The 15,170-nt window shown below is 43.1% G+C and overlaps 2 protein-coding genes across 15 annotated transcripts in view; one reads left to right on the top strand and one right to left on the bottom strand.

The window, feature by feature from the left end:
- Positions 1-5,937: 5,937 nt before the first annotated feature.
- Positions 5,938-12,904, bottom strand: CHCHD7 (coiled-coil-helix-coiled-coil-helix domain containing 7). 9 transcript variants are annotated; one of them, XR_010159560.1, is made up of 5 exons: positions 12,774-12,863; positions 11,700-11,847; positions 9,947-10,016; positions 7,863-8,228; positions 5,938-7,286 (listed from the first exon to the last, which is right to left on the bottom strand). XR_010159560.1 is itself a non-coding variant. In XM_009455414.4 (5 exons), the coding sequence occupies exons 2-4, from the start codon at positions 11,737-11,739 to the stop codon at positions 8,112-8,114; spliced, it is 207 nt and encodes a 68-aa protein (XP_009453689.1). In that variant the 5' UTR covers positions 11,740-11,847; positions 12,774-12,904; the 3' UTR covers positions 5,938-7,286; positions 8,086-8,111. The 9 variants fall into 9 exon arrangements, 6 of the variants coding, with proteins under 6 accessions (XP_009453689.1, XP_001151645.3, XP_009453687.1 ...); XR_010159559.1 differs by having other exon boundaries at positions 7,863-8,184; XM_009455414.4 differs by having other exon boundaries at positions 8,086-8,228; positions 11,720-11,847; positions 12,774-12,904.
- Positions 12,905-13,234: 330 nt separating this feature from the next.
- PLAG1 (PLAG1 zinc finger) overlaps positions 13,235-15,170 on the top strand; it is a 51,051-nt gene continuing 49,115 nt past the window's right edge. The window contains exon 1 of one of the 6 annotated variants that reach the window (XM_003311815.6): positions 13,235-13,490. The gene's annotated coding sequence lies outside the window, so the exon portion shown is untranslated. The remainder of the gene's footprint in view (positions 13,491-15,170) is intronic. The other 5 variants (XM_003311816.6, XM_024345176.3, XM_519767.8 and 2 more) reach the window with 5 other exon arrangements.

The raw sequence follows: 15,170 nt of genomic DNA, 5'->3' as shown, positions 1-15,170 counted from the left end.
TTTATAACTGAAAAGCAAAACAAATCTGCCTCTTTTAGTCTCCTTTTTGGAATAAAGCAACTGATGCTTAAACTACATTTTATTCTTTTATTTTTCCTCTGCAAAATAAAAACTGAAGGTGAAATAATTAGAGTGCATTTAGGCGACTTGATTTGCCTGATTTTACCATGTTCAGTAATGTACCCAGCTACCCAGAGTACACAAAGTGAATATTACAGTAGAGATGAAGGGGAATTAAGAGGAGGGGAGAAGAATTCTGACCGGGCATATGAGGAAGGCCTTAGAGAGATTTCATATGAGCTGAGCCTTAACAGACAGGTGAAATTTTAACTGGAGCAGTCAAGAGATGGCCGTTCAAGTTCAGAAAATAGGATACATTGGGAATGGTGAGTGTGCATGGAAGGAATGCACAGGTTGAGCATCCCAAATTTGAAAATCTGAAATCTAAAGTGCTGAAATCCCAAATTTGACGCTCATAGAAAATGCTTACTAGAGCACACCAACTTCAGATTTTCAGATTTGGGATGCTCAACTGGTAAGTATAATGCAAGTATTCCAAAATTTTTTTAAAAATCAAAATAAAAAACTTTTCTGGTCCTAAGTATTTCAGATAAGGGATGCTCAGCCTGTACTTAGATATTTTTATGTCTGTCTATCTAACTAAAACCTAAGGTCATTGAGGACATGGGTTGGGTCTTATGTGTCCAAAACCAAATCCCTTTCTAACTTCCTCAAGCTGCTCCCTTCATAAACGTGCCAGCTCTCAGAGGATTTTGTAAACCAAGGGAAGAAATGTGAACGTGCGCCTCAGGTGGTGAGCAGATCTTGGGAATTTTTTCCCAAGCAGAGGAATTATTTCATTTGTGTTTTAGAAAGATTTGCCTGGCCATAGTATAGAGAAGGAATGGCGGTGGGAGGTCGGGGGTAAGATTTGATGGGAGAAAAGTTAAGACAGCTGCAGTGTGATTCAGAATCACTGTAATAACCTGTCTGCCTCAATGCCTCTAGATTTTTCTAAACACAAACTAGATTTGATCCTCTCCATCTCAAAATCCTTCATAGCTTTCTCTTGCATACAGAATAAGGTCTAAAATACCAAGCATGGCATTCAAGGCCCTTCATAATCTACACCCATTTTACCTTTCTAGACTTTTTCTCTTGCTACCTCCCTTCACACACCCTGGCTCCCGTGAGAACTTCTCCTCTAACATGCTATGTGTTTATTGCCCCTTTGTATTTATTGAGGCTCCCCTCTTAGAAGTTTGCTCTTATTCCTATTATGGTGATCGTTTCATTTTCCCTTACAGCAGAGTGGAATTCTTTGAGGGCCAGGATAGTGTTATTCATCCATGCTCCTCCACAATGTTAGCCTAGCATTTTGCTCATTATCGACACCTGGCAAATATCTGTTGAGCAGAATTTAACCGTAACAGCAGTACTGGTACTTGGATTCACTTAATATTTATTGAGCTCCAGAAATCATAAATAAAAAAACTGATCCACTTAATTACATTGAAATGTAAAACACTGTACAGAAATATCTTTACAAGCAAAAAATAAAGTTAAAAGACAAACTAGGGAATACCCATAGAATACATATGACAAAAAGGTAATTTCTTTGATAGGCCAAGGGTCCCCAAATCATTCACACCAACATTTTTTTAAATGGGCAAGGGAAAACCAATAACCTGCAGTTCCATTTTTCACTGATTAGATTGGTAAGGATGAAAGAGTTTTAAAGTATCCAGTGGGACTGAGGGTGTCAGGTAAGAAACACTCAAAGGCTTTGTTTATAAGCGTATAAATTGGTGTGGTCCTTTTTGGAGGGCAATTGATTTGCAGTATCTACACATTTTTAAATGCAGAAAGCTTTAACCTAGAAATTCCACTCTTAGAAATTTTACAGATAAAAACATGCACAGACAAAGACCCAAGAACAAAGATGTTGCAACCTTGTTTATAGCATACTCATCAACAGGAGATTGCTTCAATAATGGTATATCATAAAACAGAAACTGAAGCCACTGAAAGAAATAAAGTAAATCTATAATCACAGATAGAAAATCATTCCAAATTTAATATCACTTAATATCATTAAGTGAAAAAAGCAAGGTATCCTACAGCTCATGTACTATGATGTTCTTTTCATGTAATAGATAAGCTTTTATATGCATGGAAAATCTTGAAAACTTGACACCAGCTGCTTCTGGGGCAGATTTATTGTACACTGTATACCCTTTTGCATTGTTTGAACCTGCATGTTTTTCAGTGTGGTCAATTTTAAAAGCCACCACCTCCTCAAACACACACATTTGTTGACCATTTACTATATAATAGAAGCAGACCAGGCATTATGGCTATAACCGTGAATGATATTATGTCCTCCAGGAGCTTACAAATACTAGATCCGATTCTCAAAAAGGAAAAAAAAAAAAAGATGCTTTTCCATGCTACAGACACAGTGCACCATCCTCCCCCAACCCACTGAGAATCTGTAATAAGATGGTTCCTGCAGGACAGAGATGTACATGAACACAGCAAAATGCCTTCTCTATATTTTGTCAGTTGATAATTGATATCAAAGGCTTGCCTGACGCCAAAATTTCTCATGGCGCCCACTGACACAATTTATCAAATTAATTAGCTTCACCTCTCCCAAAGTAGAATCTTGGAAAGGGAAATAAATACAACAGAGGCAAATTTAACAGTGGTGATGAGAAAAACTCCCAAGACTGCCACTCAAAAGTGGTGCCATGAGATCTTGAACAACCAGGTTATAAGAAGAGTATACTGAAGTTTTCAGGGTAGATGTAAAGAGGCAAACTAGGAATTAGGGAATTACTGAAGACAAATTTTAAACTGAACAAGTTTTGCCTGGACAGAGTCATTACATATATGTTAAGGATTTGCTGATTAAAAATCCCAAAACAATTAGTTTGTCATTGAAAGTACTTTATAAAAAACACACTTATAGAAACCAATCATCAAAGAGCTGTGCCATTATTACAAAGCTACAGTAATCAAGACAGTGTGGTGCTGGCATAAGGATAGACCTATACAGGTCCATGGAATAGAATTTCAGGCCAGAAATAAACTCTCACATGTACAGTCAACAAATTTGCAACAAGGGTGCCAAGACAATTCAATGAAGAATAGTCTTCATCAATAAATGGTGCTGGGAACACTGAATAGCCATATGCAAAAGAATGAAGCCTAACTCCTACCTCATAATGTACAAAAATTAAGTCAAAATATACAAAGACCCAAATGTAAGAGCTAAAACCATTAACACTCTACGAAAAAAGGTGGAAATCTTTGTGACCTTGGATTAGGCAATGCTTTCTTAGATATGATACCAAAAGCAACGAAAGAAAATAAAAAATTGGAGTTCATCAAAATCAAAAACTTTTATGCTTCAAAGTACACCATAAAGTGAAAATACAACTCACAGAATGGGAGAAAAAAATTGCAAACCACGTATCTGATAAGGAATTTGTATCTGGTATATATAGAACCCTTAAAACTCAGTAATTAAGACAACTCAATTTAAAAATGGGCAAAGGATCCAAATAAACATTTCTCCAAAGAAGAGATACAAACTGCCAATAGACACATTAAAATTTGGTCGACATCATTAGCCATCAAGGAAATGCAAATCAAAGCCATAAGGAGATACCAGTTCACACCCACTAGGATGGCTGTAATCCAGAGCAGATAACAAGTGTTAATGAGGAAGTTGAGAAATTTGGAACTCTCATACACTGCTGATGGGATTGTAAAACAGTGCAGCCACTTTGAAAAACTGTTTGTGCCTCAAAAGGTTAAACAGTTACCACGTGACCCAGCAATTCAACTCCTAGGTATATATCTTAAGGAGAAATTAATGTCCACATAAAAACTTGTACAAAATGTTCAAAAAACAGCATGACTCATAATAGGCAAGAAGTGGAAATCCAAATGCCCATCAGCTGATTCATGGATAAATAAAATGTGGTATAGCCATACAACGGAATGCTTAAGTACTGATACATGCAACAACATAAATTAACCTTGAAAACATTAGGCTGTCAAAGAGGCCAGTCACAAAAGACCACATATTATATGATTCCGTTTATATAAATGTCCATAAATAGGCAATAAGATAAACAGAAAGCAGATTACCAGTTGCCTAAGTGTTGGAGGTTGGCATTAGAAGAAAATGGGAGCCAGGCACGCAGATACAACTCCAGGTACTCAGGAGGCTGAGGCGGAAGGATGCTTTGAGGCCAGGAGCTGAAGCCTGCAGTGAGCTATCATGACGCCAATGCACTGAAGCCTGGGCAACAGAGTGAGATCTCATCTCTAAAAAATAAAATGAGCCAGGCACGGTGGCTTACGCCTGTAATCCCAGAACTCTGGGAGGCTGAGGAGGGTGGATTACCTGAGGTCAGCAGTTTGAGACAGCCTGGCCAACATGGTGAAACCCCGTCACTACTAAAAATATAAAATTTAGCCAGGCATGGTGGCTTATGCCTCTAATCCCAGGTACTTGGGACTCTGAGGCACAAGAATCACTTGAGCCTGGCAGGCAGAGGTTGCAGTGAGTCGAGATTGCGCCACTGCACTGCAGCCTGGGCGATAGAGCAAGTCTCTCTCAAAAAAATAAATAAAAAGTAAAATGAAAAGGGGAGTGAGTGCTAACGGGTACAGGGTTTCAGTTCGGGGTAATGAAATGATTACTTTCTAAAATTGATTGTGGTGATGGCTGCACAACTTCATGAATATACAAGATCACTGAATTGCATACTTTTAAGAGTTGATATACATGACATATCTCAATAAGGCTGTTATCTTTTTAAAGTCTTTCAGGAAGTCAAGTAAGAGGCATGTCTTTGTGTGGACTCCATGTGCCACCGTCCTAGGAGGGAGGCTCCGGTGATCACTCGAACCCTGCAGCTCTAGTTCTGCCCCCACGTCCAGGTTTGGACTGAGCTACCCCTTGGTCCTGAGCATTTAAACGTTTCTCCCCTGGGCCAGCTGCAGTGGCTCATGCCTGTAATTCCGGCACTTTAGGAGGCTGAGGCAGGTGGATCACTTGAGGCCAGGAGTTTGAGACCAGCCTGGCAACATGGTGAAACCCCATCTCTACTAAAAATACAAAAATTAGCTGGGCATGGTGATGGGTGCCTGTAGTCCCAGCTACTTGGGAGGCTGAGGCACGAGAATCACTTCAACCTGGCAGGCAGAGGTTCCAGTAAGCCAAGATAATAGCACTGCACTCCAGCCTAGGCAACAGAGCGGCACTCATCTCAAAAGTTTCTTCCCCAATCTCCAGAACTATAGCTCCCTACAGAGTGCCACTGGTAAGCCAACTGCAGTTCTTTTTTTTTCTTTCTATGATGGAGTCTCGCTCTGTCGCCCAGGCTGGAGTACAGTGGCGCCATCATGGCTCACTGCAAGCTCCGCCTCCCAGGTTCATGCCATTCTCCTGCCTCAGCCTCCCAAGTAGCTTGGACTACAGGCACCCACCACCACGCCCAGCTAATTTTTTTTTGTATTTTTAGTAGAGACAGGGTTTCACCATGTTAGCCAGGATGGTCTTGATCTTCTGACCTCGTGATCCGCCTGCCTCGGCCTCCCAAAGTGCTGGGATTACAGGCGTAAGCCGCCGCGCCCGGCAGCCAACTGCATTTCTTGAACTACATCAACCTCAACCCAGAGGCCCAGCGGGCACGAGGGCCTGGTGGGAAGGCAGGTGTCCAAGTCTTTACCTGAAGTGCTCAGCAATAAGGCAAAGGTACTGAAAATAAAGACTAACAAGAGTGGCATCAGGACAACTAGTTACAAGATGAATGTTGATACTGGTATGTACCTTCAAAGGAGTGACATTAAAATTCCAAGCCCTTTAACAAGTGTGCTTAAAAATACAAAAATACTTCTTACACAGGTAGGCATTCATTCTTTTCTGGTCCTATTTTAATCCATCATTTTTATAGCAGTCAATACAAATCAAAAGAATTTTGGACATGATCCACTTTTTACTCAAATATAACTACATTTAACAATCAAGGTCATGTGGCTTAGAAACCTGAGCTTGGTTTTAGACTCAGACAGACAGTTCATTGTCGGCAGCCATTAAAACAATGTTCTTGACCCAAGACCAGATGAAGAGAAGGGACAAAAGCAATGTTTTCAAGTACACATTAAATTTCATTCAATAATAGTATGTCTTCATAAAACTACCATGAATGAAACAAACGATTCTAAAAGGCAGTGGGCATAAGGAGGGCTGCTTCACAATCTACCCCAGTCACCACACTGAAAAATCATATTGTGTTTATATCATAAAGTGAAGTTCTAGTCTCATCCCAGTGTTGAGTTCGCCTGATGAACCCTGACCCTTTTCCCTGCCCAACTCATCCTGCAAATAGAAATCTTACTTCTAAGGGAATCCATTTGTCTTTCTTCCCATTACTGTGGTTCAAAAACTGATACTACAGCTGCAGAAGGCTACCCAATATTTAAGGATTTTAATCACAGAATCCTGTAACTAAGACTTTCTTTAAAGAAAGACAACCAGTTCTTTTTTATGTCATTTATTTAGAAAAACCCATTTGCCCCTAGTGAATGTACTAACCTTATTTAAACAAAGATAAGTGAGGGAAGTAAGAAGTGATTTGAGGAATGAGCCTGGGATCTGAGGCCCGCCACACATTCCTTACCTTCAACTTACCTTTCCAGTCTTCTCCCACCACTGCTCCACCCACCTGAGATTCTAGGTGGAGCAATCTACAGGATACTCTCTGAATGTGGTTCCAGCTTCTCTTGCCTCACACTCTTGCTCATAACATTTCCTTTCCTTGGAAACATTGCCTTCATCTCAGCCCCATTCAGTCTTTATTTGTTCACATCATACTCTTCTTTCAAAACCCAGTGGAAAAGCTCAATTTCTCATGTAGCCTTACCTAACTCCATGCCTCCAGAAAGTCATGCAAACTCATGCCACAGCATAGCCAGCAGCAACATACCATCGGCATGGCACTGAGAGCAAGCAAAAAGGACACGGGGTGACTTCACTGTCTCCACTTGAAGAACTTAAGGTCTGTCTGGGTGAGGGGTGTACAGTCTTAAATATTACAGCAATCATTTATTAGAAATATTCATCTGCTTCTAAGTTATATAAACACTTTTAATGCAAACATTCAATAGGGCCTATTTCCCACTGCTCTCAAGATTTCATCTCTTTCTGCTGCCGTAGGCATAAATGGCTTCACTCCGTTCTTTCGTCTCTGCATCACGATAGAATTCTGTGTACAGGCATTAAAATAAAAAAGAAGAAACCAAAATCAGTCATGTATTAAATGCTAATCATTTGCCAGTAATTTGCTATTGCTTCCTCCAAAAGGAAATTCTAAAAACCAAGTTTTTTTTTTAAAAAAAACCCCAAAACCTAATTATAGGACTCCAGATAAACGTATTTAAATTAGTAACAATTAAATAGAAGTACTCATTCCCACAGGAATACATTAACAGCAATTGGGATGAGAATATACAAAGTACAAAGTACAAAAGTATATACAGTCTGTCAAGAAGAGCTACTGAATAATCGTGAAATAAAACCAACAGTGCATTTAGCAAAGCGAAAGGAAATAGCTGGATCCCGTGGTTCAAGGAAACAGAAATTATATACCAATGTTTTCAGAAAAATGGACCATTTTAACTTCCACGGATGGCAGTGAGAGAGAAAAAGGCAGAAATTGAAGCCTAACATGATGTGTTATGACAAGGGAAGTTAAACATTCTGTTCATCTCCAGGAAAACTAAATTTATAACAAAGACATTGTTTTAGGGCTGCAGATACTTAAATGTCTAAGAAGACCCACCTATATTAAAACTGCATTCTTATAGCTTAGAGGACGACGAGGCAGCTAACAAGAGCTCTCAAGGATCTTTCACGGCTAAAGTAGCACACAGAGGATAAAGTTGAAAAGTTAAGTTTCCCTACAGCCATCAGTGGGAAAGGATTGTGGGTACTGACTAATTTTAGGCTTCAGTTTCAACCCTAGGAGATGGGTTTTAACACAAAGCTAACCAATCTAGGCTTACCCAGAATCTCCGGCAGTTTTTGTACCTCAAGAAGTAAGTGGAACACCTTTCCCTGTCATAGTTATTTTCATCCAGACATCTGGTGGAAGCATCAGATTCCTTACAGATATAAGAGAGGCATCATTTAAAAGGTAGAACAGGATCTAAAAGCAAACAAACAAACAAACAAAAGCTGCTTCCCGAGAAGCAAATAATGTGAAATAGTTCATTTGTGTTCATTTTGATGGGTAGACTAATAAAAACTGGACAATCTCGCCAGCTATCCCAGTATGCACTCTGCTCAGGCTAACACCTTCCTTTTTATAATGTGGGCCAGTTTTCTGAATATGTGATCACAGGAATTTGAGCCAAATAACTGTGATCAATTAATCCAGTAACCATTTTAGTAAGAAACTGAGGCAAGGCGCAATGTGTTAAATGACTACTGCACAACTAGAATCAGAATCCATCTCCTGACTCACAGTACATCTCTCCTGTTTTTCCAGATTTTCACTTTGGCTTCAATGTTTGATCATAACATTGGTTTCAAGATTCCAAGTAAATCACTAACAACTGGTCTACAACAAGACAACCTAAATTAACACCATTCATCTCAATGCATTTTTGGCTACCATTTACTCCATTATACAAATACACTATTATATAAGCAATTTTAATAGATATTACTTCAAAACCGAAGTCAACAACACAAGCTATAAATTCAAAGGAAAGTAGGTGCCACATGGGGATTAAATTTAAGCTGTGTGAACTGGAAGTAGATTGAATAACAAACTTAAAAGTGAAAGGTATGATTCTGTGAGGTCACCTAAAGCAGGGGTCCCCAACCCCCAGGCCACAAAGTGGTACTGGTCTGCGGTCTGTTAGGAACCCGGCCAGATAGCAGGAGATGAGCAATGGGCAAGTGAGCCTTACCGCCTGAGCTCCCCTTCCTGTCACATCAGTGGCAGCATTAGATTCTCATCTAATGCTATTAGATCCCTATTGTGGGATCTAATATCACGAACCCTATTGTGAACTGCGTGCATGTGAGGGATCTAGGCTGCAAGCTCCTTAGGAGAATCTAATGCCTGTTGATGCCCGCCCCCTTCCCCGTCTGTGGAAAAATTGTCTTCCACAAAACCGGTCCTTGGTGCCCAAAAGGTTGGGGACCACAGATCTAAAGGAAAGCTTTAGCTATATGGGTAGACAGTTTGCAACACATATCTAAGAAACATGTTCTACCTAAACAGAACAAAGCTGAATTTCTGTGCCAAATATTTAATGAATGTATATATTTGGAAAATGCATATAACTAAAGAGTATAATTTTCATGGGACCAGTATAACTACATTATTCAAACGTAGCAAAGCCACAAGTGAGTATCGCAAATCATACCAAATAAATGCCAATAAAAGCTTACTCTTAAAACATTTCATTTATCAGATACCTTTGTGAAAACCTTTAAGCTTTAAATAGGCTAATTATATTATCAGCCCATTACTCTCAGCCAGGTTGTCAAGGACATGATGATATTATTGCTAGTGAAACAATAAATGTCAGTGACAGTTTAAAAATATCATACCTTCCAGTTTTCCATGTTTGGACTAAATATTCTCAGTGTTACATTTTCCTGTCTAGTTTTACAGTGACAACCAAATGCTTGCATATTATACAAATAAGGAAAACTAAAGAAAAGATGAATGTTTGTTAGAGAAATTATAAACATCTAAAAATGCTCTAGTTAAATAGGATATGCTGGCCAACAATATTTTTTCTAGAGAAATAACTTTATTCAACAACTGCAGAAAACAAAGGCCCACAAAACTAGAGCAGCCTGTTTTTCCAACTTAACACTCATGAAAATTAAAGCAAACCATCCTACCGACAAACAAGGATTTATGTCAGGATCTCTCAGCCTCTGTGTTACCGAGGGCATTCTAACAGTCTTCTTACTGAGGGTAGACAGAAAAAAAATAATTATACAGTAGTTGACAGAAAATAAATCAATACATCTCAATAGCACTAAAAGTACCTGAAATTTTGATTTTGGCATAATGATCACTTAGTGAGGAACTTCATGTATTCTCTGTATTTTGCGAATAAAAACTTGAACGTGTTTTTCCTTTGTATTGCCATGCCTCAACACAAAGGCCATATATTGGATTGAAATGCATCTACTGGCTGGGTGCGGTGTCTCACGCCTGTAATCCCAGCACTTTGGGAGGCTGGAGCGAGGGCTGCTTAAGCTCAGCAGTTCGAGATCAACCTAGGCGACACAGAGAAACCCCATTTCTACCAAAAATACAAAAATTAGCCTGGTGTCGTGCCGTGTGCCTGTGGTCCCAGCTACTTGGAAGGCTAAGTAAGGTGGGATAGCCCAGGAAGTCAAGGCTGCAGAGAGCAGTGATTGCACCAGTGCACTCCAGCCTGGGTGACAGAGAGACCCTGTCTCAAAAAAACGAAAAAGAAAGATAGTTCAATTATAATTCAGTTGTTGTTTACTCTTATTCTTAAGTTTAAGCAACCAAATGTACTAATAAAACCTAAGAATACAGTATGCATTCCAACAATTACTTCCTTATTTTACACCAATTAGCATACAAAATAAGAATGAAATTCAGTACAGTCCAACTTTAGCAAAAACATTCATCAACTGAAGTACCAGAGTGCCTATTTTATGGCCAATAGTAGGGTAGCCAACACACCAAAAAGCCAAGTTATTGCTTAGTTGACATTATGAAAAGCTATACTGTTTCAAAAACAAAAGAGTTGACATTTTACTTCCAGTGGCATCTTCTCTTTAACTATTTCCCTGCGTTGCAGGAAGTCAAGGAATGCTACTGTGCTTCAGTAATCTTCCAATTCAATTCCTAGAGATACAGCTTTGCAAAAGTTTAGGAGGCCGAGTCGGGCGGATCACAAGGTCAGGAGTTCAAGACCAGCCTGGCCAACATGGTGAAACCCCCTGTCTACTAAAAATACAAAAATTAGCTGAGCGTGGTGGCACGTGCCTGTAATCCCAGCTACTCAGGAGGCTGAGGCAAGAGAATCGCCTGAACTTGGGAAGCAGAGGTTGCAGTGAGCCGAGATCGCGCCACTGCACTCCAGCCTAAGCGACAGCAGTGGAAGACGCCGTTTCAAAAAAAAAAAAGAGACACCCAGCCCAGTTCTACTATGGGAAAGATCAGGACGTCCAGGCCAAAGGAGACCAGCCTTTGCAAAAAAAAAGAATGGAAAAGGGTTTGGTTATTCTGGTGTCCATTAAGTAATCACTGAATAATAATTTTATGATTTTCATTGAACAATACAAGAAAATATCCAGCCAACAGTAACATCTTGGCAAAAAAGAAATCAAGATGCTGTTCAATTATATCTACAAGCTTCTTCCTCTCCTGAAGACAATTTTTTTCCACACTTCACTTCTTCCTAAGAGAGATGATGATAGTAAATAAATTCACAGCTTTCTTTTTTACATCTATCCTATGATGTGAGAACACAGAACTCTTCATACACCTTAGATTTAATAATCTCAACAAGGATCAGACAACCTTGCATTAAATTTAAGTTTCGTGCCTTACATGAAAGTATCCTACTCTATATTTTATTGTCAGTCAGAAATTCTTCAAAAATAATACCTAGGTAACATCACATATACCCAGTTCGAGTTTGGTGCATGAGTTTCTTCACATTTCATTTCCTTTTCCTTCCGGATTCTAAATACAAGGCACTCTAAGTTTGGATTTCCGAAAGTCCCCTCCTTTGCATGAGTTCCTCGTGTATTAACTGGAATTGAAGAGGAAATGTCAATTTACAGTGAGGAGCGGGGCTGAAGTGCAACATCGAGTGCTCCGCTAAAGGGGCCTTATCTATTACTTTTTGAATGTACTAAACAAATGTTACAAGGCTCTACTACTTGCAGAGCATAGCCAGAAAGAAAAACCAAGCAAAGATATGAAGGAGGGGCCACAAAACCATAGCACATTCAGGGAATAACTCTAAAATCCACTCCAAAGGGCAAACTGCTTAATAAAGCAGTTCCTGATTTCCCATCCAGTGGTTCACGTCCCCCCTCTCTAAGTAGCTTTGAAAGGGCAGGGGGAAGGAAACGTTTCTGAACACGTTCATGCCCACACGCCCGGTGGTCGGAGCCCAGGCAGGGTCCGCGGCTCTGCTAAACCCGGAAGCTGCACACGCCGTGCCGTTAACCCACTGCCAGGTGCAAAGTGGAAGGGGGCAAGAAGTCAAGGGTGGCCTGCCGGTGGTGGGCGCGCAGGGCAAGGAGAAACGAAGGGCGAACCCGAGGCCTCGCCGCCTTCCGCGGTGTAGGCCGTCAGCATCTGATCTTGGACGGCGCGCACAGGTGAACACACCTTGCTGTGCCCTGAGACCATGCCGAGAGGCGCAAGAGGCGAGGAAAACGCAGGGAACTGGGGGTGGGGCCGGTAACTGCGCTTCAGAGGCTACACAGGAGAGTGGAAGAAGAGCTGGGGTTGCCCGGACTAGGCAGAGGTCATCTTCCTCGCCCCCGGAGCGAACAGACCCGTGCGGCGGGAGGAAGAGCAACGGGAAGAGGTCCGCGCTGCGGCGAAGCCTGGCGGGAGCGCCTCCGCGCCGCAGAAGTGCATTCGGGCCCCGCTACGGCCCAAGGGCACCCCTCTCTTCCCGCTTTTCTGCGGCCGCTTCGGAGGTAGGGCGGGGGAACCACTCACCTCCGGCCTCCGCTTCGCCAGCACCCAGGCCGTCTCCAGCTCCAAACACGTCAATGGCTCACGCAGCAGGACCTTAAGTAGCGCGCATCCCAACTTGCTGCCCCCGCTCCCCGGCGGCAGCCCGCCCAATCGGCGCGCGCCGCCGCCAGACTGACAGCCGCGCGGGGCCCTGGGCCGCAGGGGCGGGCGGGCCTCGCCCCGCCCCCGCCTGGCGAAAGGAGGGCCGAGGCGGGAGGAGTGGGCGGGGCGGTGAGCGCGACCCCGCCCCCTCTTCCCCCGCCCCACCGCGCCCCCCAGCCGCGGCCCGTCTCTTAACACTTCGGCTTGACGGGCGGCGTCGCGGCCCAATGGGCGGGCCGACTCCCGCCAGCGGCGGCTCCGAGTGGCCAGCTCCCGGGCGGAGCGCGCGCGGGGGGCGGGCGCAGCGGCGGGCGGGGGTTGGGGGCGGGCCGACGGGAGGCGGGGGCGGTGGCCGAACAGGCAGGGGGAGGCAGCGGTGGGCGCGACGTCGGCGGCGGCGGCGGCGGCGGCGGCGGCAGCTGCAAGTTGGGCTGCAGGGGCAGCGCATACACTACAATGGCTGCTGGAAAGAGGCGTAAGGAAACAATTTCCAGGCCCGCCGCGTCCAGCCCGAAATATGAGAAAAAAATTATTAGAAATTCCGCGGGCGGTGTAGAGGCGGCGGACGGGCCGGAGGGAGGATGTTAAAGCCCCGCGGTGAGTTCTCCGGGGGTCCGGGGCGGCGGCGAGGCGTTTAGCGGGAGAAATATCAGGGTTATTTAAATTATGGGACTAGCCGAGGGGGCAGAGGAGCAGCGGCGGCGGCAGGAGGAGGAAAAGTTTGTGCTACTCTCAGCCCCTGCTCAGGACCCCAGAGAGAAAAATAATAATAAAAAATAAAATAAAATAATTACGCGGGGCTGCGAGGACTCCCGAAGTCGCTTCTGACAGGGCAGGGGGCGATGCGGCTGGGGACCCGAAGGTGAGGTCGGTGGGAAAAAAAAAAAAACCTTTATTCAGGGTCTGGAAAGTTTGAAAAGTTTTCCTCCTCCTCCTCCTCCTCCTCTCTGGTGCTGTGAATATTGTGACAGCGGCAGCGGCAGCAGCGAGAGCGGAAGACATTAGAGACCCGAAAAATAAGGGAAAAATTAATATAAATTCAGTTTTGAGAGTAAACTCTCCGCATTTTCCACCAAAACATCCCGGGGGAAGGTCGCTTCCCAAAGGGCCTGGCGGAAACCCGCAGTCGGCAATATTTGGGGGGCACTTTGAGTGACTTGGGGTAACTTTGCCCCTTTTTCAAAAGAGGTTTTTCTTTTCTGGAGAAATGAATTTGTTTTTGCCCTTTCCTCAGGTGGGCAAGCCGGGGTCGGGGTGCGGGGTCTGCAGGGAGGTGTGAGCCCGGGGTGTGTGGCTGCGAGGGGGGGTAGGGGGAGGGGGTGCTAAATGAAAGCAGGAGATCGGCACAGAGCAGGGACAGCTTGTTGTCAGTATCATAAACAACCAAAATGGAGGGAGAACTCAGGCATATAACCAAATAAAAATTTTTAAAAAATCGCAAAAAATCCCTAAAAATCCGGGATGCTCCCCCTTTTCTCGCTAAAGGTAAAAGTATGTACCGCCTTTCCCCTGAAGTCCATTTTGACTTTGCAGGGACCAAGGAGTTAATATTTATTTATTTTTTAAAACTTTCGAAGGGCAAAAGCCTTTTATAACTCAACCGACAATGAGAAAACGTGAAAATCCGATGCAAGAGAAGCAGGGGGAGCGAGGGGGGAGGTGGTAGTGCAGAAACTGCTAAACTTATTGGTAATGTGGACTGATCTGAGATAAGATAAACACTATATTTGCTATTTTATAACTCTCTTTTAATGATCTTTGCGGGGTTTTTTTGGGTGGAAAAAAAAGTGATGCCATTTTCTTAATAGAGTTAATATGTGTGATTGGAAGAATAAACCTTTCCGGCTTTAGATTGCATTTTCGTCGCATTTATGCTTCAGGTTTTGTTAGTGGCTCCCTCCTTTCTTTAAACTGGGCTCTGCAGAGGAGGGATAGAGAGGTGGTGGTGCTCAGAGAGGCTGGAGTGCAAGGCTGGAGTACCTTTTGGGGAGGGATGTGGAGTTGCTTGGTTTCCCCCTTCCTGACAAGTTTGCTTCACCTGTTCATCCTTCCTAAAGACTGTTAAGCTGAGGTTTTCTGGTTTTATGTATATAAAAGGATGATGTCTCTTGCATCACATTGATGTTAATGGGAAAGTGCTGCTGATGTTGGTTCCACGTGGGATATGGGACAGAGCAGGGCATTTTAAAGGGACAGCTTCTCTTTTCTTATGGTTTTCATCACCTACACAGAATCACTGTCTGAGGACCAAAAGCAGAGGTGCTGGGAGGGTGTGGT

This window comes from Pan troglodytes, chromosome 7 (assembly GCF_028858775.2).
Source record: "Pan troglodytes isolate AG18354 chromosome 7, NHGRI_mPanTro3-v2.0_pri, whole genome shotgun sequence".
Lineage (NCBI taxonomy): Eukaryota > Metazoa > Chordata > Mammalia > Primates > Hominidae > Pan > Pan troglodytes.
The sequence above is the reverse complement of the archived record's forward strand: the minus strand, read 5'-3'. Positions and strand labels throughout refer to the sequence as shown.

Coding starts and splice junctions, on each gene's coding strand:
- CHCHD7 (XM_001151645.6), bottom strand. CDS start 11,758: ATGAAATGTGAAGAAACTCATGCACCAAACTCGAACTGGGTATATGTG. Junction 10,017..11,699: donor GTATATGTGATGTTACCTAG/GTATTATTTTTG, acceptor GTCTACCCTCAG/TAAGAAGACTGTTAGAATGC. Junction 7,287..8,085: donor AAAACTGCCGGAGATTCTGG/GTAAGCCTAGAT, acceptor GCCTGTACACAG/AATTCTATCGTGATGCAGAG.